The sequence below is a fragment of the Mus musculus genome, chromosome 17, assembly GCF_000001635.26.
Source record: "Mus musculus strain C57BL/6J chromosome 17, GRCm38.p6 C57BL/6J".
Taxonomy (NCBI): Eukaryota; Metazoa; Chordata; class Mammalia; order Rodentia; family Muridae; genus Mus; species Mus musculus.
The window spans coordinates 15,539,372-15,566,110 of record NC_000083.6 but is presented as its reverse complement, the minus strand read 5'-3'; the positions used below and the strand labels follow the sequence as shown (position 1 = coordinate 15,566,110).

At 40.9% G+C, this 26,739-nt stretch overlaps 1 protein-coding gene and 1 pseudogene across 8 annotated transcripts; one reads left to right on the top strand and one right to left on the bottom strand.

Annotated features, from left to right (window-relative positions):
* The first annotated feature begins 1,736 nt into the window (after window positions 1-1,736).
* Prdm9 (PR domain containing 9) lies at window positions 1,737-23,039 on the top strand. Of its 8 annotated transcripts, none has more exons than XM_006523988.4 (11): window positions 1,737-1,875; window positions 2,780-2,890; window positions 3,174-3,297; window positions 3,589-3,696; window positions 7,039-7,088; window positions 8,654-8,810; window positions 10,444-10,545; window positions 10,753-11,024; window positions 11,356-11,423; window positions 12,566-12,759; window positions 20,751-23,039. In XM_006523988.4, the coding sequence occupies exons 2-11, from the start codon at window positions 2,810-2,812 to the stop codon at window positions 22,136-22,138; spliced, it is 2,544 nt and encodes an 847-aa protein (XP_006524051.1). In that variant the 5' UTR covers window positions 1,737-1,875; window positions 2,780-2,809; the 3' UTR covers window positions 22,139-23,039. The 8 variants fall into 8 exon arrangements, with proteins under 8 accessions (XP_006524051.1, XP_011244657.1, XP_006524053.1 ...); XM_006523990.4 differs by having other exon boundaries at window positions 1,738-1,875; window positions 7,039-8,564; NM_001361436.1 differs by lacking the exon at window positions 20,751-23,039 and adding an exon at window positions 8,537-8,564 and having other exon boundaries at window positions 1,757-1,875; window positions 12,566-12,876.
* On the bottom strand, window positions 15,717-18,266 carry Gm18564 (predicted gene, 18564; annotated as a pseudogene).
* Window positions 23,040-26,739: the final 3,700 nt, after the last annotated feature.

The window sequence follows — 26,739 nt, the reverse complement described above, 5'->3', positions numbered from 1 at the left end:
ATCCAGCCAAGTTCTGTTACTTTTCTCCACAATAAACTCCATCACAGGTGAAAAAAAAAATGTTAGAACCTAGAGGGGAAACCCCCACTCAATTCCCGATTTGGTGTGCACCCAAAAAATCACGAAGGACCACCTTGATGTAATTACACGAGGTCGTTTAATTACGGAGCTCCGGACCAACATGCATCCCACATAGGAGATAGCCACGAGGCTCGAAAGCTAGGGGTTTTTATGGGGTAAGGGGCTTAGGTGTGTGGAATTCAGCATAGCGATACACTATTGGCTTATTCAAACATCAGCAGAAAAATTACATGTACTTGTAGGATGTCAGAGTTCTGTGAGTTGTTGACTCAGTTCAGATAGCCCTGTTATGTCCTCACATTCCCCTTTATCTTATGGTTAAGCTGTTCCCAGGAATGTTTTAACTACGGGGCATACCCAGGTTTGTTTTTCTTTTTTCTCAGCCCCAGGCAGCCTCTAGGCTCACAAACAACCAGCAATTTCTGAGTACTTTATATGACTTACAGGTCTTGAAATTTCATCTTTCTTTCACAAACCAACAAACAAAAAAAAGAAGTCAGTCATAGATTTAAGCTGATTGTGTCTACATATTTCAAACTTAGGGCAGCCAATAAACAGTGCGTTCACAGCACTATCAAAAGTTCTTAAATCTCATATATATACATATGTATATATATATATACACATATATAATATATATAATAATATATACATATATATATTTAAAAGTCTAATATTGCTTAGGTAGCAGAATTGAAGGGAAAGTCAAACTAGAGTTGGGGTATCGCACCTGTGCCTGTTTATTTTGCACTAGCAGCGGGTAGTTCGTATTCTTATCACTAGACATTTTAAATTAATTTCTTTTTAAAAGATCTATTTATTTATGTGTATTTTCGTAGGTCTAAGTGTACGTAAGTGCACCACGTAAGTCATCAAAGTCATCAGATCCCATGAACTAGAGTTACGGGGTGAGGGGTTGTGAGCTGCCCCCGCGATGGTGATGGAAGAGAATGTGTGTACTCTGCAAGAGCGGTAAGTGCTCTTAACCACTGAGCCATCTCTCCACCCCTCTTATAAGCTAATTTCTATTCAGTAATAACGATTTATATTAGCCAAGGCACTCTATTATTACGCCACGAACATTTTAGTAAACCTATGTGCTTATTTATTAAAGTTATTGTTAAATTAGAGGCTTTTAAATTTTTTTTTTTTAAACTCTTTCATAGCCTAATTTTTAGGTTCTTTTCCGGAGAGCCTTATTTGTTTTGATTTTGTCTATCTATTTGATTAAGCTACTTATCTCAGGCGAGACGTGAGCTCAGGGTATGCCTGCCAAAGCTGGACTTCCGGTCCCACCCTCATCCCCGGCTTCCCGGTGCCCAGCTCCAATTGGAGATTGACTGAAACCCCACTCTAGAGCAGACCTAAGCACTTAAAGCTCTGCTCCATGGTTTTAAGACCTTTAGTAGACAGGACACAGGTCAGGTAACACAGCCTGCCACATTGAAAAAGAGGAGTCTGAAGGAACGGACGCCGCACAGAGAACAAGTGTGCGCCTGCGCGCTGGCCACTACCTGATTCGTGCAGGGGCCTGGCAATCCCAGCGAGGGGAGGGGCAGCCTGGAGAAAGCCACGGGCAGGAATTGCACCCTGACTGACAGGCAGAGCTCCGCCCTCCGCTTTTCTTGTTCCCGCCCCTCAGCCAGCTGTCTGTCAATTGGCGGATTCTCCTGTCAGTCAGCCTCGGAACTCCTCAGAGGGACGAACGCCGGCGGTGGCCTCAGAGCCGCGGGATTCTGGACCATGAGTGCAGGCGAAACCTTCAGGACCAGCGAGGCTTTCTAGGCTCAGCCCGTGAGACCCCATATCCCCTAAATTAGATTCGGACCCCCTCAGCGTGACACGCGCGCGCGCGCTCACACGCACACACCCGGTCACCTCAGCTTCTCGGGAACTCCAAACGCCCTTTGGCTGAGTGAGGTCCCAAATGCACTTGTGCGGAACCAACCCAGCCTCTGCCTGAGGAACCTGGGTAGCTCGCCTCAGAGAGACTAAGTTTCCAGACAGGAAACCTGGACTCTCAGCGTAGAGACTCTCCTAAGCCCCAAAGACCCCAGACGCCCTCGGTCTCGAGGACCTGTCTGTCACTCCAGATTGGCTTCCAGAGATCCTAAATGCTCTCGTCCCGCAGGACCCTAAATACCTCCGACGTGACAAATCCCAACTCTTCGTGACATAATCGTCAAATCTCGTCAGACTGCGAGTCTCCAAACCTTATTTCACAGCCTGAAAGACTCCTCTAGCCTACGAACCCAATTCCTTCAATCTGATGCACCCCACTCCTCAGCCCGAGGTCCCCAAAGTTAAAATCTCAGCCAGAGCGTTCCTACATTTTCACCAGAGGGACTTCAATCCCTTGTACTCGGGATTCCCGAATCCATTTACCTGAAAACATCTTTCAGACCCTGGCTGACTCCTTGGTCCAGATGAAGAGCAAGTGGGAATGGGGTGGGGGGGGACACCGGTTGGCGGGAGGAATCTTCCTTCCTTGCTGTCGCAGGTCCTGACCCGGACGGAGGGTCGGTGCCTAGGTTTAGGGCTCAGTCCAGAATCCTTGCTCCTGCACCAGAGTACTAGACCTCGGAGTCCGAAGAAGCTGCCTGTGTTGGCTGCATGGATTCCCAGCCCCTAGCTCCTTCCCATGTGCTGGTGGGCATCTCTGATCGCCTAAGGCCCTTAGTTACCTCTTCATCCATAGGACCATAGGACCCTGGACCTCTCCAGTGAAATGTCCTGCACCATGAACACCAACAAGCTGGAAGAAAATAGTCCTGAAGAAGATACAGGGAAATTCGAGTGGAAACCCAAGGTAGTACGAAGTTATCCTTGAGTCAGGAGGATCATGGGGTGGGCAGAGGCAAACAGCCTTGAGTACCAATACCATATTGATTTTTCCTATGACAAGAAGGTGGGTCCCGATATGTGAGAGAGGAAAGGCTCATTAGCAACTGCTCTGTCAGCATGAACATCCAGTGTTTGCTTAAAGAAGGTTCTGGGAATGGGAGGATAACCTTGGTCACTGAGACCACATTCCAGGGTCCCAAGCCCGGCCCAGCATGTTCCGTTTTTTGTTTTTATTTTTTTTCCCCCAGGTCAAAGATGAATTCAAAGACATTTCCATATACTTCTCCAAAGAAGAATGGGCAGAGATGGGAGAGTGGGAGAAAATTCGCTATAGAAATGTGAAAAGGAACTATAAAATGCTGATTTCAATAGGTAACAAGAAGTCTTCGGTTGAACCAGTCTAGATTAAAAAAATAAAATCTCAGTTCCCATGTTCCCATGTTATGTTAGGGTCTTCCCAGGTATCTACAGTGGTACAGTTCCCAATGGAGACAAGTTTAGAGGAAACGTGTGTGTGTGTGTGTGTGTCTGTGTGTCCAGGACTAAATGTTAGCACTGGCCCTGTAGAGATCTCATCTCCACACCCAGAGCCTACCTGGCCTTGTGATACATTTGTTCCATCCTCTAGGGCCTTTTTAAGAGGAATATTTTGCTGCTTTTCAGGTCTCAGAGCCCCTAGACCAGCTTTCATGTGTTACCAAAGGCAAGCAATGAAACCCCAAATAAATGACAGTGAGGATTCTGATGAAGAGTGGACACCTAAGCAACAAGGTGAGGAGAGGCTAGGAGAGTTTAGAAGTGAGGTGAGGGGGCAGGAGAATTTAGAAGTACCCATCGGAAACCAAGCCAGATTTAGGTTCCATAATGTCTCAGAACCAACTTCTGAAAACTGGGTGTTTCAGAATCAAGGGTCAGCAAACAAACAAGATGCAATGCAAAATTAATAGTAAGAATCTATTCCTGTACATTTTAAAATATGTGAAAACTATATGCTATTTATAAATATAATAAATATGAAATATATACAAATCTGGGCATGAACAAGAAATATCAAACCCAAAGTAGCTAGGATAAGCACCTTACCTAGTCTGTAGCCTGCGTGCTTATTATTAATCATGTAAATATGACCATGGTTGTGCAAATGTCTCTTCAAGATCTTATTTTCACTCTTTATATGTACATAAAGAAATCTAAATCATAAAGTAATTCTATTTTAATTTTTTTTTTTGAGACAGGGTTTCTCTGTGTAGCCCTGGCTTTCCTGGAACTCACTCTGTAGACCAGGCTGGCCTTGAACTCAGAAATCTGCCTGTCTCTGCCCCCCAAGTGCTGGGATTAAAGGCATGGGCCACCACGCCCAGCTCTATTTTAATTTTTGAGGGACTTACTATTTCTGGTAGCTGTGCCATTTTATATTCCCATCAAAGGTGGTCATTCAAGCATTCCAATTTGTCCTCATCCTTGCCATTACTTCTTATGATATATCACTGGGACTTTAATTTTCATTTCCCTGATAACTAATTGTGTTGAACACTTTTTTCTATGCTTGTTGGCCACTTAAATATCTGGAGAAATGTGTGCTCGTTGCATTAATTAGGTAGCTAAAGAGCTGTCAACAAAATATCATGTGCTAAATTTTTAAGCAGAAATATATTTCTTACAGTTCTAGAGGCTAGAAATCCAAAATGGGAGTGCTGCCTTGTCAGGTTTCAACAATGGCTTCTCCTTTGTGTATAAGAGATCTCCACTGTGTATTCACATGAACTATGTGTGTTCATGTGTAGAACACATTTAGCCTTTCATAGGATCTCTACCTATGAAAGAACTAATTCAATTATGGGGCCACACTCTTCAGGTGTCATCTTGTTATGATTAGCTTCTAATAGCTTCATCTCCAAATATGTTAGGAAATAGAACTTGAATACAAAAATATAAGTTGATTTGATAAAAACGAACTTGAGTCTAATCACCTATTTTTGACTTACTTTATATTGATGTTGTGGTTGTTGAGTATTCTAGATACCAACCCCTTAATATATATACACTTTGCAGATATTTTCTTCTATTATTTAGGTTACCCTTTTCATTCCATTGTTTTGTTTGACGTTTTTAAGATTAATGTAATCCTACTTCTCTGTTTTTGCCTTTTTTTTTTTTTTTTTTTTTTTTGGTTTTTCGAGACAGGGTCTCTCTGTATAGCCCTGGCTGTCCTGGAACTCACTTTGTAGACCAGGCTGGCCTCGAACTCAGAAATCCGCCTGACTCTGCCTCCCGAGTGCTGGGATTAAAGGCATGCGCCACCACGCCCGGCAGTTTTTGCTTAATTTTTTGGTGTTATACCAAGAAAATTAATTATGTTTGCAATGTTATGCAGATTTTAGTCTTTCTTCTAATGTTTCATAGTTCCGTGCCTTGGATATAACAACTTAAAACATGTTGTTATCTTAGATTTTGTTCTTTTTCAAGATTCTCTTGGCTATTCTGATTCCCTTAAGATCCTATATTAATCTATATCCTATATTAATCCTTTATTAATTATTTTTAATGCAGTAAAACACAGCATTGGCATTTTGATAGGGAACATGTTTAATCTATACATCATTTGAGGTAATATAAACTTTTATAACTTTGTCTTATAAACCATGAACAAATCTTTTGCGTCCTTTACTTTCCTACTAAATATTTTATTATTTTAATCATTGTAGATGTGATTTTTTTTTTAAATTTCCTTCCTGGATTGTTTATTGTGGGTGTATAAAAACACAACTGATTTTTTTTTTAACTTTTTAAAAAAATATTTATTTATTTATTTATTTATTTATTTATTTATTTATTTATTTTATGTATATGAGTACACTGTAGCTGTACAGATGGTTGTGAGCCTTCATAAGGTTGTTGGGAATTGAATTTAGGACTTCTGATTGCTCTGGTCAACCCTGCTCGCTCAGTCCATGCTCTCTCAGGCCCAAAGATTTATTATTATTATAAATAAGTACACTGTAGCTGTCTTTAGATGCACCAGAAGAGGGCATCTGATCTCACTACAGGTGGTTATAAGCCACCACCATGTGGTTGCTGGGATTTGAACATAGAATCTTCAGAAGAGCAGTCAGTGCTCTTACCCGCTGAGCCATCTTGCCAGCCCCACACTGATTTTTAAAATTAATTTTATATCCTGCAATTTTTAGTATAATCTTTTTATTTATTTTTATTATTTATTTATTTATTTGTTTGTTTTTGGTTTTTCTAGACAGGGTTTCTCTGTGTAGCCCTGGCTGTCCTGGAGCTCACTCTGTAAACCAGGCTGGCCTCGAACTCAGAAATTCACCTGCCTCTGCCTCCCAAGTGCTGGGATTAAAGGTGTACACCAACACACCCAGCTCTTTTAGTGGAATCTTAAGGGATTTCTGTGTATAAGACAATGTAATTTGTAAAAAGAATAATTTATTTCTTTATTTCCAAGTTAGATGATTTGTATGTGTATGTATGCGTGTTTGTGTGTGTGTGTATATATATGTATATATATGCCTACTTATTCTAACCAGGGCTTCAGGTATTATGTTGAGTAGAAATAGCAAGAATGAGAATCCTTGCATGTCTCTTGTGATCCTAGAGGAAAGAATTCCAATATTTCACTATTAAAACTGACACTGAAAATTACCTCTTACCGAATGACCTTTTTGTGTGTATATGTATATAATATCTCCTTGTTCCTGTTTTATTCAGTGTTTTCTTTGTCACAGGCTGATTTACTTATTTACTTAAAAATAAATGTATTGGATAGCGTATAAACATAAAACAAAGATAAGATGAGTTTTGTCTAATTGGATAAGCTTAAATAAAAACACCAATGCCCCCCAATAGAATGATAGAGTTAATATTTTAGAAATAATTTCCGGCGGGGGGAGGGTATAGGGACCTTTGGGATAGCATTTGAAATGTAAATGAAGAAAATATCTAATAAATATATATATAAATAAGAAATAATTTCCATATCACTCTTGGGTCATCCTTGAAGTCTTCACTCAGTTATTCAGAATTCTCTGTTCCTGGTAAGAATCCCAAGTGTAAAACTATATACCAACCCAAACCCTGATTTCCTATCCCTTTCAGTCAGTCCTCCTTGGGTGCCTTTCCGGGTGAAGCACAGTAAACAGCAGAAGGTAAGTGCTTTCCAAATCCTACAGACAAGGAAACCTTCCTCATAGATCCAAACACAGGTAAGGAAAGGAGAAGGCTTAGAGTACCCTGGGAATTGCTACCTTCCCGGTCTCATCTACACAGTGTCTCTCAGCCTCCCGGTCATTTGAATTAATAAGAACATCACTCACTTGAGTGTTCCTACCTCAGTTTTTTTCTGCTATGTGAAAGTGAGAAATTCACTAATGTACTCTAAGGATAGTTTACAAATACAGAGGATTTTACTTTGAATGGCACACATAAAGGAGATATGATCCTCTCCTTCATAAAGACTCACTCTGATAAGAAACAGCAACTCTCGTCACTTAGAAGATTCAAGTTTAATAGCAAGGGATCCACAAATGAGACATGACTTAATCAGGCATGGTAGTGCTTGCCTGTAATTACATGAGAAGCAGAGTCCCAAGGAATACTGTGAGTTTGAGGCCAGCCTAGTCTACTTAAGGAGTTCCAGGTCTACCACAGGTATACAATGATATAATGAGTTTTGGAATGGGAAAAAGAAAAGGATGTAAGCGTTCATATAGGCAAATAATTTCCATAGAAATATCATCTGTCGGAAAGACTGAGAGAAGCTAGTAATCTCACACTAGTATTATATTCAGTTGTGGGTATTCTAAATAGAATTATTATGTCTGGGTGGTTGGAGAGAGGGCTCAGTGGTTAATAGCATTTCTTGTTCTTCCAAAGGTCCTGAGCTGTACAGTTCAAAACTACCCTTTAACTCCAACTCCAAGAGATTGAATGCCCTTGTCTTACTCTGACAGAACCTGTGCACCACCCCCTCACACACACAAATAGAAATGAAAATAAATCTTTTAAAAATGAACAATTAGCATGTATACAAACTTATGAGTGAAAAAATTATTGAATTTTTCTGGAAAATTAGTACAAGAATTAATCTAATTCCAGAGTCATCCTAAGCATTATGCTCAGATCTGTAGTTTGAGCACTTGAAAGGCTGAGGTAGGAGGAATCCTGTGAGTTTGAGGCCAGCCTCTATCATGAGACCCCCATCTCAAACAAGCAACCTAATTCTAGAATCAACTATTTCCAGAATGCCAATTTACAATTTTATCATTACTTCGTTAGTTGTAGAGGTACATTTCTGCCGCCATCTCTTCATTTTCTTCCCAGAGACACTGCTCTGCTCTCACTTCCCTTTACAGATGTGTTTTATCAACTTTGTTTTCTACATTTCTCATCTGATCAATATTTCCTACTTTACGGATATACCCTCTTTCTCTCTGTAAGCCCTATCTTCTTCATTGCAAACTTTGTTGACCTTCCAGCTAGCCTTCCCAAGTATCTACCTTCCTCAAGCCTGAAAGAAGCCTGAAGGGAGAAAGCCTAGCAGATGGCCTCTTGCCCTGGATTCATTTAAGTTCTTCCTTGTCTCTTCCTTATTCAGATACTCTACACATTAACTAAAGTCACAGGTGAAGTTTTATAAAAAGCCTTAAAGAACTACTTGAAATGCCTGTTTTTTTTTTTTTTTGTTTTTTTTAATATGTGACTCTAATTAAAGGAATCATCTAGAATGCCATTTAGTGGTGAATCTAATGTGAAGGAAGGGTCTGGAATAGAAAATTTGCTGAATACAAGTGGCTCAGAACACGTCCAGAAACCAGTGTCCTCCCTTGAAGAAGGAAATACCTCTGGACAGCACTCTGGGAAAAAACTGAGTAAGAGTAAATAATTTGGGAACTTTAATCCCTCTCGGAAGGTTAATGAGAATAGTCTGGGATGGTCAGTGTAGTAACTTCAGAAAGTTCTGAACTTGGTCTTGTCTAAGCTGTGGCATTGATAGTGGGCATGCTATTAAGTAATATGTCAGAACACCTACTTTAAATGCATAAATTTGGGTTGTTACTCACATGGAGGTACTGGGACTTGGGCAATCTTACAAACTCTGCAACCTTGTGAACATTAATATGTGGAAATAAGGATATGGTAGGTAGCTCTAATGTTGCTTTCTTTTCTTTTCTTTTCTTTTCTTTTCTTTCCTTTCCCTTTCCCTTTCCCTTTCCCTTTCCCTTTCCCTTTCCCTTTCCCTTTCCCTTTCCCTTTCCCTTTCCCTTTCCCTTTCCCTTTCCCTTTCCCTTCTTTCCCTTTCCCTTTCCCTTTCCCTTCTTTCCCTTTCCCTTTCCCTTCTTTCCCTTTCCCTTTCCCTTTCCCTTTCCCTTTCCCTTTCCCTTTCCCTTTCCCTTTCCCTTTCCCTTTCCCTTTCCCTTTCCCTTTCCCTTTCCCTTTCCCTTTCCCTTTCCCTTTCCCTTTCCCTTTCTTTCTTTCTTTCTTTCTTTCTTTCTTTCTTTCTTTCTTTCTTTCTTTCTTTCTTTCTTTCTTTCTTTGATTTTTCGAGACAGGGTTTCTCTGTATAGCCCTGGCTGCCCTGGAGCTCACTTTGTAGACCAGGCTGCCTCGAACTCAGAAATCCACCTGCCCCTGCCTCCAGAGTGCTGGGATTAAAGGCGTGTGCCACCATGCCTGGCCTCTAATGTTGCTTTCAAACAGCAAGTGAAGCATAAAGCAACTGATCCAATAAATCTCTGTGGCAATAGAAACCAAATACTCTCAATGCTGTTTGCCCAGGTCTTTGTTCAATGCCTAATTGCAGTGGGCCCTTAATTAATATTTTATAAATGGATCAACATGTCAATGAACTATTTTTAAGTAGAAAATGTGAGCAAGTAGAAATTAAACCTGAAGAGTCAGAAATTAAAATTAGATTAGACATCTGTTGTCAGTTGAATATGGGATCTTAGCTTCTTTAAACAAAAAGTTAAAAGGAGAGCATATGGCAGTAAATTTCACATTTTGTTTTAAAACATTTTAAAGTAAATTTTTTATTTTTTTGTTTGTTTGTTTGTTTGTTTTTCGAGACAGGATTTCTCTGTGTAGCCCTGGCTGTCCTGGAACTCACTTTGTAGACCAGGCTGGCCTCGAACTCAGAAATCCGCCTGCCTCTGCCTCCCAAGTGCTGGGATTAAAGGCATGAGCCACCACGCCTGGCAATTTTTTAGTTTTTTAAAGATTTATTTTTATATGCATATGAATGTCTGCCTCCATGTATGTATGTGTACCATGTACATGCCTGATGCCTGCAGAGATGGAATGAGAGTATTTGATTAGCTAAAACTGGAGTTACAGATGGTTTAAAGCCATGGTGTGAGTGCTAAGAACCAAACCCAGGTCCTCTAAACATACACTTTAACTGCTGGGCTATATTCCCAGGCCCAGATTTTAGATTTTTATGAAGAAATGGGGATAAATGCTTGAGATTCACACACTTTAAGTCCCCTTTGTTCTCCACTCCAGAACTTAGGAAAAAGAACGTTGAAGTGAAAATGTACAGGCTGCGAGAGAGAAAGGGCCTTGCCTATGAGGAGGTCAGCGAGCCTCAGGATGATGACTATCTCTGTAAGTGTCCATCAAGGCTATCTGATGTAGAAGGTAGGAATGCCTTAGTCTAGTGATTCATTTGGTCATGTGGAACCTAGATCATGTCTACTCTAGTGACTTTGGGTGCAGATTATGAGAGTGACAAGAGTGCTTTGCTCTTTCTGAAGACCTTTAGATGTGGGGATGTTCACATACCTTCCCCAATCCCTGCTGTTTTTACCTTAGATTGTGAGAAGTGCCAGAATTTCTTCATCGACAGTTGTCCCAACCATGGGCCTCCTTTATTTGTAAAAGACAGTATGGTGGACAGGGGGCATCCCAACCACTCAGTCCTCAGTCTGCCCCCTGGGCTAAGAATTAGTCCATCGGGCATCCCTGAAGCTGGACTTGGAGTATGGAATGAAGCATCTGATCTACCAGTCGGTCTGCACTTTGGCCCCTATGAGGGTCAGATCACAGAGGATGAAGAGGCAGCCAACAGTGGTTACTCCTGGCTGGTGAGAAATGCCTCCTTTTCCTTCATCTTCTGTCTCCCCATATCCTTTCTGTATTTCTGGTGTGACAAAGTAGAATATGGACAGGGACAACATGATTAATTTAGTGTACTGAATGGTCTTTGTTCAACATGGAAGTCCGGCTTCAAGGTCTGAAGGTGAGTAGGGGTGGAATGGTACAGAGACAAAGAAAACACATATGTACATGATGACTCAGAAGCCTCATGTGCGGTCGCTGTGAGTGGCTGAGTTCATAGCTCAGCACTGGTGAGTGTGAGGTGGCATGATTTCATTGTCATCCTGGAGCTTTAATGTATTTCTTTCTGACACTCAGATTACCAAGGGAAGAAACTGCTATGAGTATGTGGATGGACAGGACGAGTCCCAAGCCAACTGGATGAGGTAAGACCACTAGGTCTCTGGGTTCCAAGAAAGACTGTTACTCATAAGACATGACTCCTTCAATGGTTCCCATATGCTCTGCTCATTTTTTTTCTCTGAAAAGTACTTCTTTTATATTGTGGAAATTAAGGAAAAATAAATTAACATTATCATTAGCTTTTATAAAAGTACAAATCTACTCAGCAAAATTGGAATACTGAGGGAAACCTTAAGGAGCCTATATTCACTGAAAACACTGGGCTTACAATTTATTCAATATTTATGAAACATTTATTTTGAGTCCTAGTTCAGAAAATAGATTTCATTACTTGAGCAGATCATACAACTTGTGTCCTTATAAGAGTCGTTACAGATATTTTATTAAAAGAAAGTTTGACTAAAAGTCTCATGTGTTTTGAGAAGTACACAGTGCTAAAACAACCTACAACAGAGGACCTTTAGTCTGTGAGGGCAGGAAATTTCCTTAGCTTCAGAAATAACCATACTAGATTCTAGAAGGATGTAGGTTTGGATGCTGTGTACTCTAGCCATTTTCTATGAGGATTAACTTAAATTTCTTATCCTCCTGATCTCATTTCTTGATTATATGCAGGCATCATACCTAGTATTATGTGGTGTTGGCAATGGAGTCCAGGCTTCTGTATACAGAGGTGAAGCCCTCCAACCCAGCTTTATCTTCAGCCTTGTCTTTTGTGTTGTCTTACTAAGAGATCTCTTAAGCTTTTATGGTAGCCTGGGCAGGTAATGAGAAGAACTTTCAAACAAAGCTGGGATCAGTGTAGGACGAAATATACTCTTCTAGAAGCAGAGTGTATGAAAAGTACCAAGCTCTAAGGTATGCATGGGCAGATTTAGAGTTTAGAGAAACAAGAAGTCATTGTTTTGTCACTAGTAAAGATAGAAGACTGAAGTAGAGCTTTGAAAACTGGGCTCTTGGGGGAAAGAAAGGCCTTTGGGATAGATGAACAGGGCTTGGAGCTAGGATATCCGTAACATCTAACGGACAGATGAGAACAGAAGGTTCTTTGAAATGTGGGAGGGGGTTGGAAACATCAATCATGGGGGCACTGGACACCAGTAAGGGGCTAGTGCAGACATGGAGCTGCCTGCCTGATATTTTCTTCCTTTTCCTTCCACTCTAGGTATGTGAACTGTGCCCGGGATGATGAAGAGCAGAACCTGGTAGCCTTTCAATATCACAGGAAAATCTTCTATCGAACCTGCCGGGTTATCAGACCAGGTTGTGAGCTTCTGGTCTGGTATGGGGATGAGTACGGCCAGGAACTGGGCATTAAGTGGGGAAGCAAGATGAAGAAAGGATTCACAGCAGGAAGAGGTGGGCACTATTATGATTCCTTAAAAAAGAAAGAGAAGAGGGAATTCTCCTTGAGAATTTTCATTTTCTAACTCCTTTTAAAAAATGATTTATGGTAAATAAAAATGTTTAAATTCATTAGGGAAAAATGAAAACAAGCATTTCTATAAGAGTACAATGTCAAGTGCCAAAGCTTACCATATTAACTGCATAAAAATAAGCATCGAGAGCATTCAAAAATCATCCTACTAATAGGGAAAGGAAGAAAAATGAGAGCGAGGGTGAAGCAAGAAAATGGACCATGATTAGGAACCCTCAAAGGCAATTTTAGAGATAGGATTTCGCACCAAGGAACAGGCACAATACTGGCCAGGAATGAGATGCTGGATGCAACTGAAAGCTACTCAGAAGTGGGATAAATGAAAAACAAATCAAAACCCTAGATTGCTTACTCCAGATCCTACCGCCCTGCCCCATCCCACTCCAGATTCAGAATGAGTCAAACACAGGTAAGAGCTATTGTGGTGGCTATTAGTGGTTGTCAGCTTAGCTGTGTCTGGGACAAACTACAATCCAGAAATGCAGGGCATACATGTGAGTTTTTTCTGCTTGGTTTGAAGTGGGTGAATTCACTTCTAATGCAGAAGTTTGAGTTAGAAAGACACAAACCTTTGATCCAGATCTTAAGACTGGAAGACACAGGCCTTTAATTGGGATGTTGAGGTAGGAAGACATGTGATATGCCTTGAATCCAAATCTTGTAGAGGGAAGACATATCTTTAATGTACATGATATATATATATATATATATTTTTTTTTTTTTTGCTGGAAGTCTATGTAAGGACATAGAAGAAGGATGCTTTTGCTCTTTGCTTGCTTGCTCTCACCTTGCTAGAACATCCATTCCCTCATTGGCATTGGAGTCAACTTCTTTGGGATTCTAGCATATACAGAAGACCAGCTGAGACACCCAGGCTTGTGGGGACTGAACAACTACTAGATTCTTGAAATTTCCATTCCCAGCCAGCCATTGTTAGATTAGCTGGATTGCAGCCTATAAGTCATTCCAATAAATTTATATATGCACATAAATTATATATATGTATATTTACATATGTATACATATATATGTATGCATCTATCTATACACACAAATATATATAAAGAGAGAGAGAGAGAGAGAGAGAGAGAGAGAGAAAGAGAGAGAAAGAGAGAGAAATTAATTTATTCTATAAGTTCTGTGACTCTAGAGTAACCTGACTACTAATACAACTATAGACTTTTAGAACTGTTTACCCTGTCAGGAAAATATTTTGTTCACAGAATAGACCTGTTGACATGAAAAGTAGTATGTCAAAGGAGAACTTATGGAGGCTATATTTTCAAAATGATCAACAGAATTTCACACTTCACAGCCTCCTTGTGGGCAATTCTGACATGGGGCAATTCTACCCAGTGGTTGTCAAGCAGCCCTGTTCTGAGACAATAAAACTGGTGGTTCTCTCAGTACCTCTTTCTACAAATCTTAATGCTACAAACACTTCTGGGAAGATACACTGAAAAATCCTCTTCCTTAAAACCATTTAAAAGCAGAGATTCTGTCCATTCACAATGAGACCATGTAGGACATACAGGGTGAGTTGCCAGTATGTGCACCCTTGGGTGGTGCCCTCAATACTCTGCCTCAACCATCTCAGCATCAAGAGAAAGCCCTTCTCAGTTACATCTCTATTTCGTGTGATGGTCTTTATGTAGGATGTGGTAAAAATGTGGATCAAGCAATCTCCAACTTTTGCCTACCCACCAACATAAAAACTTTATAAAAATATTAAAACTGGGCGAATTCAAGGCCAATCCAGTTAAATTAGCAAGGCTGGCTCAAAATAAATTCAAGGTTATGAGTGTAGCTCAGTTGCCTGGCATGTGCAAGACCCCCACCTCTCACTCACAAAGAAAAAAAGAATCAAAACTGGGCTAGAGATATAGTTCTGGGGTAGATAACTGCCTAGCATGCACAAGACCCTGACTTTCATAACCAGAATCACAAACTAAAAAGAAGACAAGAGAAAAAGAGGGAAAGAAGAAAGGGGAAAAGAAATGGTGAGGGGAGTCAATGCTTACATATTTTAATAATATATAAAGCCCAGAAAGATTTATCACAAACATCCAGACTTCGCCCTGGTGAACCCTTTCTGGACAACAGTGAAACAGATCTTCATAGATGATGGATTGTACATAGAGAGGTACTGACGAGAATTAGGTTTGACATGATAAATTAAAAGGTTAATAATATTTTGTATATTAATGCTGGAAATCAATACAGTAACAATCAGTCCTTAACCAGCTTTCCCCCAAATAACCACACAGAGAACTGTTAATATTTTAAAGCCATAGGCCTTAGCTGGGCAGACTCTCAACTAGTTCATGTAAGTTAACCCCATCTAGCCACCTGGCTAGCTACAGCTATACCTTATAGACCCATAGTCATGTTTGTCTCCTCTCATATCTCCTGGCAAAAGCTCCTCCTCCTCCTCCTCCTCCTCTTCCTCCTTTTCCTCCTCCTCCTCTTCTTCTTTCCCCTCCTCCTCCTCCTTCTTCCTCCTTCCTCCTCCTCTTCTTCTTCCTCCTCCTCTTCCTCCTCTTCCTCCTCTTTCTCCTCTTCTTCTTCCTCTTCCTCCTCCTCCTCTTCTTCTTCCTCCTCCTCCTCCTCCTCTTCTTCTTCCTCCTCCTCCTCCTCCTCTTCTTCCTCCTCCTCCTCCTCCCTCCTCTTCCTCCTCCTCTTCCTCCTTCTCTTCTTCTTCTCCTTCTCCTCCTCCTTCTTCTTCTTCTTTTTTTCTTCTCAGAGTTCCTTTCTCCCTCCCAGGAAGTCCCACCTTCCAGCTAATTGGCCATCAGATTTTTATTAAAGCCAGATATTGCCTTGGGTAGGTGAGGAAGGACAGAGACACATTTTCACACAGCATACCCCAACAGCACACAATTGTGTTGATGTTTTGAGTCATGTCAGTATGGCTAGGACTTTCTACAAGACCTCTGCTACATCAATGAACTTAAGGTCCTTTGAATGAATTTTGACATTTCTCCCCACAAAAGAAGTAACATCCATTAAAAGGCTTTTGTAACAGCTGCTCTCTGTTAAGCCTGCTCCTCAGTGAACCTCTGTGGAATTTTGTACTTCCTGTTCATGTAACTTTGCTTTGCAGCAAAGCTTTCATCCAATCAAACTTCAATAGCTATCATCCATTTGGGAATCCCAAGCATACAAGTACTTTGAGCTTCACCAACAGGAACAATGATGTGAGTTACTGTACTGTCAAACTCAGCACATTTTTAGACCTTCAGAACTACCTCAAGTTTGCTGAGCATGTTTCTCTTGTTCTGAAGAAAGCCTACTGCCTATAAGTATCAGCAGCCCATTCTTCTGTTGCCCCGCATTCATGACCAAGCAGTTGTTAGTTGAAAATGATTCATTCTTCTCTGGTAGCAGCAACAATAATCTCTGTGGGTGGTGGTTTGAATAAGAGTGAGCTCTTAAGCTCATATTTGAATGCTAAGCATCAGGGAGTGGAGGAACTCTCTGATAGGATTAGGAGGTGTGGCCTTGTTAGAGAAAGTGTGTCACAGGGGTTGGGGTTTAAGCTTTCAAAAGCCCATGTGAGACCTAGTATCTCTCTCTCTCTTTTTTTTTTTTAGATTTATTTATTATTATATGTAAGTACACTGTAGCTGTCTTCAGACACACCAGAAGAGGGAGTCAGATCTTGTTACGGATGGTTGTGAGCCACCATGTGGTTGCTGGGATTTGAACTCTGGACCTTTGGAAGAACAGTCGGGTGCTCTTACCCACTGAGCCATCTCACCAGCCCCCGAGACCTAGTATCTCTTACTTTGTCTGATGATCAGGATGTAGCTCTCAACTACTTCTCCAGCACCATGCTTACTGCCATGCTCCTTGACAGGATGATAATGTACTAACCTCTAAAACTGTAAGCAAGTCCTCTAATTAAATGCTTTCTTTTATAAGAGTTACCTTGGTAATGGTGTCTCTTCACAACATCAGAACAGTGACTAGGACAGTCTATATAACCCATGAGGTTATACACCAAATACATTAGCAGCATTCCTGGAGGAACCATAGGACAGTAATACCATGACTAGATCCATGTTCCCATTCTTTTGCATGATGAAGTCATGAGTTTTTCTGATAGCCAGTGGTGTTCAGCAAAGCATTATGCTGGTTACCTTCAGGTGCCCAAGATTGCAGGCTTCATACAATGGTGTCCATTCAGCATGGTCTTGAACATTTGAGTCATTTTCATTTTGTATGAAGTATTCAACAGAGGGCATATTACCCTTAATAGAAGCAATATGAAGCAAAAATTTCCCCTCTGTGATTTTTCCCTCTATTCATATTATTGGGTGACAGCTTCACTGTGGAGGGATTTGACATCTTTGTGTGTGAGCCGAGCTATTCCTCAGAAGTGAGAATGTGCCTGGTGAAAGGCTAAGGGAGCCATCTGATATGTTAATATTTCTCTTGAGTGTGAAGTACAACCATAGAAAGTGAAGAACAGTCACAAGTATGTTTTCTACAAGCAACATTGGCCTAACAAATGTTGGAATGTTGGCTCTCACATCTTTTAGAAATAGGATTGGGAGACCAGCTGTAACCTTTGGGATTTCTATTATGCCCTACTGAATGAAAATATTTTATACAGACTTTCCTCTTCACTCTTGTTCACAGTGTCTGGAGACACTATATGCTCAGTGGTTATAGAGACTTCAGTCAAGCTTTCAGACCATTCAAATTCTGTAACAGAGCTACTGGCTAATTAGTTTATGTCACTATTTACTGGTGGTTGGCTGCAGAGGGAGGCCTTCTAATTCCTCTTTGGACTCAAATCTACTATCTTCTTCCCTGACTTTAAATTCCACTCCAGGTTGATCTCAGGTAAAGATTTCTTCTACTGCTTTTTTGCAGATGTTCTAGGAAACTGCTTTAGCCTTCTTAGAAACAACTTCATGAGGACTTGTAGAAACAAATTCATATATACCGAAGCATGCCAGGGTTTGTCATCTTTTTGTCTTTTGTGGCTGGGTCTGTACTGTGTTTGTACAATTTACTCACAGCATATCTGACCTTCTTACTTTGAGGGCTAAACTACATTTTTATTAAATTATTCTTCCTTTTTTCATAACCAAATAAAATTGTCCAGAGGTGTCATCTTTTGGATCTAAAAGTTTATTATCATGTATCAAGTTTTGACGCGTACTGTAAAGCTGGGCCATACTGTCCAATTGCCCGTTTATCTTGAAGTCTAGGTTCCAAGCTAGAGTGTAACACATCCTGTTCCAAAACAGTCACTTGTACAGTCATTACAGAAGACATGTCCACACCCTTCTAAATGCACGGGCTCCTTCAGAATATTAGAGCAGTAGGAGCAGTAGCCTCTACAGGAGTGCAAGTACTGCGCGGATATGTACCTAGGAGCTCTAGGTAGCCGGCTTCATGGCCTGCATGAACCGGGAGGAGACTTTTTCCTGAAGCAGACCCTGGGCTGCAAGAATCACCTCAGATGGGTACACTCAGGCAGTAGAACACCGTTGTGTGGAGTTTCAGAGCCCTCAAGACATCTTGTGTTTCAATTCTTAAGCTAAGTGAAATACAATATAAATTCAGTGAATTTTTGAGAACTTCTGAAATTAAAGATCATTTTGTGTGCTTTAAAGTGTTATAAAATTTTTATGCTTTTAAATATTCTTTTTCTTTTCTTTTTTTTTTTTTTTTTTTTGGTTTTTCGAGACAGGTTTCTCTGTGTAGCCCTGGCTGTCCTGGAACTCACTTTGAAGACCAGGCTGGCCTCGAACTCAGAAATCCACCTGCCTCTGCCTCCTAAGAGCTGAGATTAAAGGCATGTGCCACCACCACCCGGCTAAATATTCTAATTTTAAAAGGATTGTTATATTTATTTTGTATGTATAAATTTTTGCTTGCATGTATATATATATGCGTGCAGTGCCTGCTGAAGCCAGAAGACAGTGATGGATCTCCTGGAACTGGAGTTATAGATAGTTTTGAGCTACCATGTAGGTGCCAAAATCAAACCCAGGTACTCTGTAAGAACAGCAAATACTCTTAACATCTGAACCATCTCTCTACCCCTAAATTTATTTCAAGTACTTTATGAACAAAATATATAACAACATATAAGTGCTATAAGGTTAGAGTCCAGAAAAAAAAAAAACAAGAAAAAAGTTTTCACGTACCCATCAACTTTTTTACTGAATTAGTTTATTCTGGTCCTTCCTTTTGGTTTCTTTTTAATTTCTTTCATATATGTAAATAATATAAATATGTCATCTGGCACTATGTCAGTTAGATGTCAGGTAAATTGTGGCTCTGTGCCAGGAGAGAAAAAATATATAAAATAAACAAAAATATTGAAATGCCTGCTCTTTAGCTGACTCATGGACTAGGGAAGCATGCATACTTGTACAGACCTATGCAGAGTCAGGAAAAGTGTTTAGAGACCCGTGGAGTAGACGTAAATATAAAGGCTATTGAAGGAAGATTTGGGAGGGGCAAGCAGATGGTCTCAGAGGAGATAGCTGTTGTAACTGTCTCAAGGCATGAAAGGGCTGCACTTTTGAGAACAGGTTGAAGTCATTTCATGGAAGGAAGCAGATGCCAGAGAAATGCATGTGAGCCTGTTAATGTAGAGCCTGTGAAGGTCCCAGGAGAGTGAGAGTGAGGCATAGCGGGGTTTCAGTTCTTTGTTCTACAATGATGCTTTGGCGAATTTTCAAAAATATAGTGCAGTGTGCAACCACCTCAGAGATTGCTTCAGTTTCCAGGGGGAAAGGATTGCATGCAAAGGACTAGTGGGCCACAGAGAGAAGACATCTGAGTAAGATGTGTTTTGAAACAGGGTTTTTGTTATATTTGAAATGGGCTAAATGTAAATGAAATAAGCATGAGTACTTGGTATGAGGAGAAAATTAACTTTCATTTTACAATTTGTGGATCATTGAGAAAGGTACTTTATAGCCAAGGTGTGGCAGCAGGAGCACACTTTTAGTCAGCAGGACCCAGAACATCCTGTCTTCTTTAACCTAAAGGAGAACCCCCAACTGACTATGTCTTAGAATGAGAAGACAATTTCAAACTCATATGCTGCTTTTATCAACAACTCTACCCAGGTACTCATAGTTGTTGATCTTCTAGCTGGATGGGCTCCAATTACATTTAATTTTCCTTTTTTAGGAAAATCCAGTAAGGGAAATTCCACCTAAGGAAGTGTTGTTATGTCTCCATAGTATGAAATAGGTGCAGAGAGTGCATAGGGAAAGGTGACCAGACACCTGACTAAGTGGAACTGGGTGAGGTAGGGTTGTTGGGTAAGGTAGGATATAAAAACCAAAAAGATGCTTATAGTTTGTAGGGCTTGCTTGCCGTTGCAGTTTACACCAAGAATAAGGTTGCTTCTGATCCTACTTGGAGGACATGTAGTTAAAATAAAAACAGAATAAAAATATTTGAAATGTAAATAAAGAAAAATCCAATAAAATAACAGAATAAAAAAATTAAAATAAAGGTGGTGCACACCTTTAATTCTAGCACTCAGGAGGCAGAGGCAGGAGAATCTCTGTGAGTTCAAGGCCACTCTAGTCTACAAAGCAAATTCTAGCATGGCCAGGAATACACAGAGAAACCCTGTCTCAAAAAAAACAAAACAACAACAACAAAAACCCCAAACAAACAAAAATGACAAAAAAAAAAAAAAACCCAAAGGATGATGGAATGCACTCACTGCACTTGATAGGAGACAGACAACTTGTGTTGGCTATAGAATCCTACCTCATTGACCAGATTGTCTTTGAACCATCAAACCTAGCTGGGTGTGCCTTAACTCATGAAGACTAAGTAATGGGGTAGGCCTGACCACATAGAAAATCAGATGCCTAAGCAATTTATTATATTCAGTCTCATCAAAAACTTTATCTTTCCACAGAACTAAGGACAGAAATTCATCCTTGTCTTTTGTGCTCTTTGGCCTTCTCAAGTCAGAAATTCCTCACTCAACATATGGAATGGAATCATCGCACTGAAATCTTCCCAGGAACATCTGCAAGAATAAATCCTAAACCAGGAGATCCCTGTTCAGATCAGCTTCAGGAACAACATGTTGATTCACAGAACAAAAATGACAAGGCCAGCAATGAAGTAAAAAGAAAATCCAAACCCAGGCAGAGGATTTCAACAACCTTTCCCAGCACACTCAAAGAACAAATGAGATCTGAGGAAAGTAAGAGAACTGTGGAAGAGCTCAGAACAGGCCAGACAACAAATACAGAGGACACAGTCAAATCATTTATTGCATCAGAAATCTCAAGTATTGAAAGACAATGTGGGCAATATTTCAGTGATAAGTCAAATGTCAATGAGCACCAGAAGACACACACAGGGGAGAAGCCCTATGTTTGCAGGGAGTGTGGGCGGGGCTTTACACAGAACTCACACCTCATCCAGCACCAGAGGACACACACAGGGGAGAAGCCCTATGTTTGCAGGGAGTGTGGGCGGGGCTTTACACAGAAGTCAGACCTCATCAAGCACCAGAGGACACACACAGGGGAGAAGCCCTATGTTTGCAGGGAGTGTGGGCGGGGCTTTACACAGAAGTCAGACCTCATCAAGCACCAGAGGACACACACAGGGGAGAAGCCCTATGTTTGCAGGGAGTGTGGGCGGGGCTTTACACAGAAGTCAGTCCTCATCAAGCACCAGAGGACACACACAGGGGAGAAGCCCTATGTTTGCAGGGAGTGTGGGCGGGGCTTTACACAGAAGTCAGTCCTCATCAAGCACCAGAGGACACACACAGGGGAGAAGCCCTATGTTTGCAGGGAGTGTGGGCGGGGCTTTACAGCGAAGTCAGTCCTCATCCAGCACCAGAGGACACACACAGGGGAGAAGCCCTATGTTTGCAGGGAGTGTGGGCGGGGCTTTACAGCGAAGTCAAACCTCATCCAGCACCAGAGGACACACACAGGGGAGAAGCCCTATGTTTGCAGGGAGTGTGGGCGGGGCTTTACAGCGAAGTCAGTCCTCATCCAGCACCAGAGGACACACACAGGGGAGAAGCCCTATGTTTGCAGGGAGTGTGGGCGGGGCTTTACAGCGAAGTCAGTCCTCATCCAGCACCAGAGGACACACACAGGGGAGAAGCCCTATGTTTGCAGGGAGTGTGGGCGGGGCTTTACACAGAAGTCAAACCTCATCAAGCACCAGAGGACACACACAGGGGAGAAGCCCTATGTTTGCAGGGAGTGTGGGTGGGGCTTTACACAGAAGTCAGACCTCATCCAGCACCAGAGGACACATACAAGAGAGAAGTAATATATTTTCGAAAAGAATGAGAAAGCCAACAGCAATAAAACCACATCTCAACAATTACAGGAAGACAAATGTAGTCACTAAACATCTGTTCTGCTAAAACTTCTAAGGAGTCTACTGATTTTTAAAACTAGAATATAAAATGACTAGAAAAGGGAATTAAATCCCCTTCTTTTTCTTTTCTTTTTCGGTTTTTAAAGACAGATTTCTCTGTGCAGTCTGGTTGTCCTAGAACTGTTTCTGTAGACCAGGTTGGCCTCAAAATCAGAGTTGCTAGCTTCTGCCTCCCCAATACTAGGAGTAAAGCCCCATTGCAAATTCTCATTTTCTTTCTTTTCTTTCTTTTCTTTCTTTTTTTTTTTTTTTTTTTTTGGTTTTTCGAGACAGGGTTTCTCTGTATAGCCCTGGCTGTCCTGGAACTCACGCTATAGACCAGGCTGGCCTCGAACTCTGAAATCTGCCTGCCTCTGCCTCCCGAGTGCTGGGATTAAAGGCACCTGGCTACAAATTCTCATTTTCAAGTGAGATAAGTTAGAAAGAAAAACAAACGAACAACCCCTCCTCAAAAACAAAACAAACAAAAACAAACTGTTAGGAGCGACCCTGTTTGAATGTTAGCTGCCTTGTCAGCCATAAGTGCTTACTTACAAAGTCTTGGCCTTAGTGGAAAAGTATTAGCTTAGTTGAGATTTCTGTGGGAAAAAGTTGAGGCCTCTGTGGGAAAGTACTACATAGAGTTCTGTTCCTCCTGCTGAACTTTTTACCTAGCCAATATCCTGCTTTGGGGAACATGTACGTTCCCCCAGAAACAAAGCGATTCTGCGTCATCCCCCTACCCATACTCTGCTTCTGTGGGCATAAAACCTGCCTGGGAATAATAAAAATGTGACAGCTTGATCAGTCAGACTTGCTGTCCGTCCTTGTGTTTCTCGCCTTTCATTCTCTCCCCAGGTGGTTCCCCAGACCCTGTTCGACTGTCCCGCGGGCCAGGACACAAACAAACAATAGACAAACAAAACAGAAGAAGGTTCCTTGGGTACTCAAGGACATCTCTCAGTTCTTTCTCCCACAAATCCCCTCGTGTTTTCTGTTTTTATTTTACTTAGTTAGCTTCATGGTCTGATAAAATTTGTCTCCATACAAATCTGAAGCCCAACTATTTCATTAATACCCCATTAATCACTTGAAGAGAGAAAATCAGGAGGACCTTATAGAACTCATATTCTGAGTTCAGGTCTTTGTGGAATTTCAGTCCCTGGAAAGGTATAATTCTGAGGTCACTACAGTGAATAAAGTATTAGTGACTCATGCATACTTTTAAACCCAGCATTTAGGAGACATAAGTAGATGGATTTCTATGAATTCAAGGTAAGCCTGCCTGTACTACATAGTGAATGTCTAGGACATCCAGAGCTACACAGAGAGAACCTATCTTAAAACAAAAAAAAAGTATTAAAGAATTAAGTCTAGGATCCACGGAGAACTATTTGAGATTTGAAGCATAATTGGGTGTCTTAGTTATGGTTTCTACTGTGTGATGAGACACCATGACCAAAAGCAGCTTGGCAAGAAAAGGGTTTATTGTATCATATACTTCCAGGTTACAGTACATCACCGAAGGAAGTGATGGCAGAAACTCAAGCAGGGCAGGAATTTGGAAGCAGGAGGTAATTCAGAAGCCACAGAGAAGTGCTGCTTTACTGATTTGTTCTTCGTGGCTTGCACAACCTGCTTTCTTATAGCACCCAAGACCACCAGCCCAGATGTGGACTACCCACAATGAGCTGGCACCTCCCACACCAATCCTCCTTCTTCTTCTTTTTAAATACTTTCTTTAAAAAAATATTTTATTTATTTATGTATATGAGTACATTGTCACTGTCTTCAGACACACCCTGAGAGGACATCGGATCTGGTTGTGAGTCACCATGTGATTGCTGGGAATTGAACTCAGGACCTCTGGAAGAGCAGTGTGCTCTTAACCTCTGAATCATCTCTCCAGCCCATATCAATCCTTACTTGAGAAAATCACCATAGGTGAATCTAGTGCAGACATTTTCGCAGTTGAGAGATCCTTTTTTTTCTTTCTCTTTCTCTTTTTCTTTTCCTCTTTCTTTCTTTCTTTCTTTCTTTCTTTCTTTCTTTCTTTCTTTCTTTCTTTCTTTCTTTTTTTTGGTTTTTCAAGACAGAGTTTCTCTGTATAGCCCTCAGAAACTCAGAAATCCGCCTGCCTCTGCCTCCCAAGTGCTGGGATTAAAGGCGTGTGCCACCACCGCCCGGCTGAGAGATCCTCTTCTAAAGGGACTCTAGCTTGTATAAGTTTGACATAAAACTATCCAGCGCATTGGATTAGGGAAGAGTATTTCACAATTACCTATTCTTTTTTCTATTCTCCTGCCAGGCTCCTGGGCTCTGGGAATCTTCCAGCCTCTGAAAACAAAGATATGGCATCCAGACTGTGCACATATATAAACAAGTACATGTGTGGCTATATTTTATGTACCTTACATACATTTATGAAAGCGTTTATGGATGTGGCCTAGGTATGGGCATTATTGTGTGTCTGATGGTTATGTAGGTACACCTATACACATGTACACTTTATTTGTATGTGCATATGTGTGTGTGTTTATTTAGGGCTGCTAATCAGAGAAATAATGTATTCCATTCCTCTAGAGTAATCCTAGAGCTCATCTGTGTGTGTGTGTGTGTGTGTGTGTGTGTATGTGTGTAGACAAGTAGACTATAAAAGATAGATAGATAAATAGATAGATAGATAGATAGATAGATAGATAGATAGGTAGATAGACAGATAGTAGAGAATTACTTAGCCATTAAGAACAGATGAACATCATTTCCAAGAAAGCTGATACAATTAGGTATGTTTAGCAAAGTATGCCAGACTCAGAAACATAAGTACTATAGTTTATCTTTCATGTGTGGAAATCTAAACAAACAAAAGACATAAATGTAGGAGGAGGATCTATTACAGAATAGGATTAGGAAATTAGTGAGCTGGAACAAGTGTGGGTAGTAAGGAAAATAAAAATACCTTACACACAGGTGTGAAACTATCACAATGAAGCCCACTACATACACTAATGTAGAAAAATGCCACCTTTAAAAAGACTATTGAAGACAGGTGGTGGTGGCACAAGCCTTTAATCCCACTACACAGGAAGCAGAGACAGGTAGATCTCTGTGAGTTTGAGGCCAGCCTGGTCTACAAAGTGAGTTCCAGGACAGCCAGGACTCTTACACAAGGAAACTCTGTCCTGAAAAACGAACAAACAAAAAAGACTATTGAGGCACTGCCTCCACCACCCAAACCTAGACTTTCCACATCCCCCTCCAGGGTCCAGCCTGGAGACTTTCCACTACCACCCCATACTTGTCATTCTGCTGCCAATCCAACCCATGCAACCAGCCAGATCTGGCCTGGGTCCCACAGCCATTACTCCAGCCTAGGCTGGCCATCTGCACTTGTAGCTGGCCTCTGGGTTTCCTCAAGATCCCATATGCTGTGTCCATGAGAGAAGAGAGTTAGCCAGAACCGGACTGACTCCATGACAGGCTGCAAACTGGCTGTTTAGGAGACTAGGCCTACGTTTATGTTTCCGAGAACTGGAAAAGGCAAAAACAGTCAACTCCAGAAAAAAAGCAATCCTCACAGGCAGCCAACCAGGAAGCTGCCCCACCACCTAGCCTGAGCCAACCTTATGGGGAGCCAATCAGGAGCTACAGAATCTGCCTGCCATTTAGTTTAAGGCAACTATAGTTAGCAAAAGTCCCCCAAATTCCCCAGAGCCTTAACCAATCACAAAAGAACCTATACCCCTGAGATAGAACCAACAAATCAAGGGAAAAGAAAAAGTTACCCACTCCTACCCTAGGACAGATTTTAAGTTGACCCTGCAACTATTGCATACTAGTTGAGTCTGGAGTGGCATTCTCAGCAAATCAGGGACCCTTACTCACAGATTTTTAATGTAGATAGTTAGAGCAGTAAATTTCTCCGATAGGGATGATTTCAGTGTGTCTTAGAAGTATTGTTGTGTTGTATTTTCCACTTAAATTAGTTCCAGGGAGTATTTTTTTTCTTGATTTCTTTTTTGATCCATTCATCATTCAGTAATGAGTTGTTTAATCTCAATAAGTTTTTGTATTTACTAGAGGTGGTTTTTGCTGTCAATTTTGTTAGATTACATTGTGGTCAGATAGTATATAAGAAGTAATTTCAAACTTTTTGAATTTTTAAAGATTTTTTTTTATATCCCAAGATGTGGACTGTTTTAGAAAAGCTTCCATATGATTCTAAGTAGAATGTGTATTCTTTGGTGTTTGGATAGAATGTTCTGTAAATATTTGTTCAGATTTGTTCAGTATATTTGATGTATGATGTCAATTAATTCTGATGTTTTCCTGTTTGTATCCAGATAAACTGTCTATTGGAGAAAGTGGGGTTTTCAAATCATTTATTATTAGTGGATCAATGTTAATCTGTGTTTGGTTTTGTTGTTGTTGTTTTTTGGTTTTTCGAGACAGGGTTTCTCTGTATAGCCCTGGCTGTCCTGGCACTCACTTTATAGATGGTTTCGAACTCA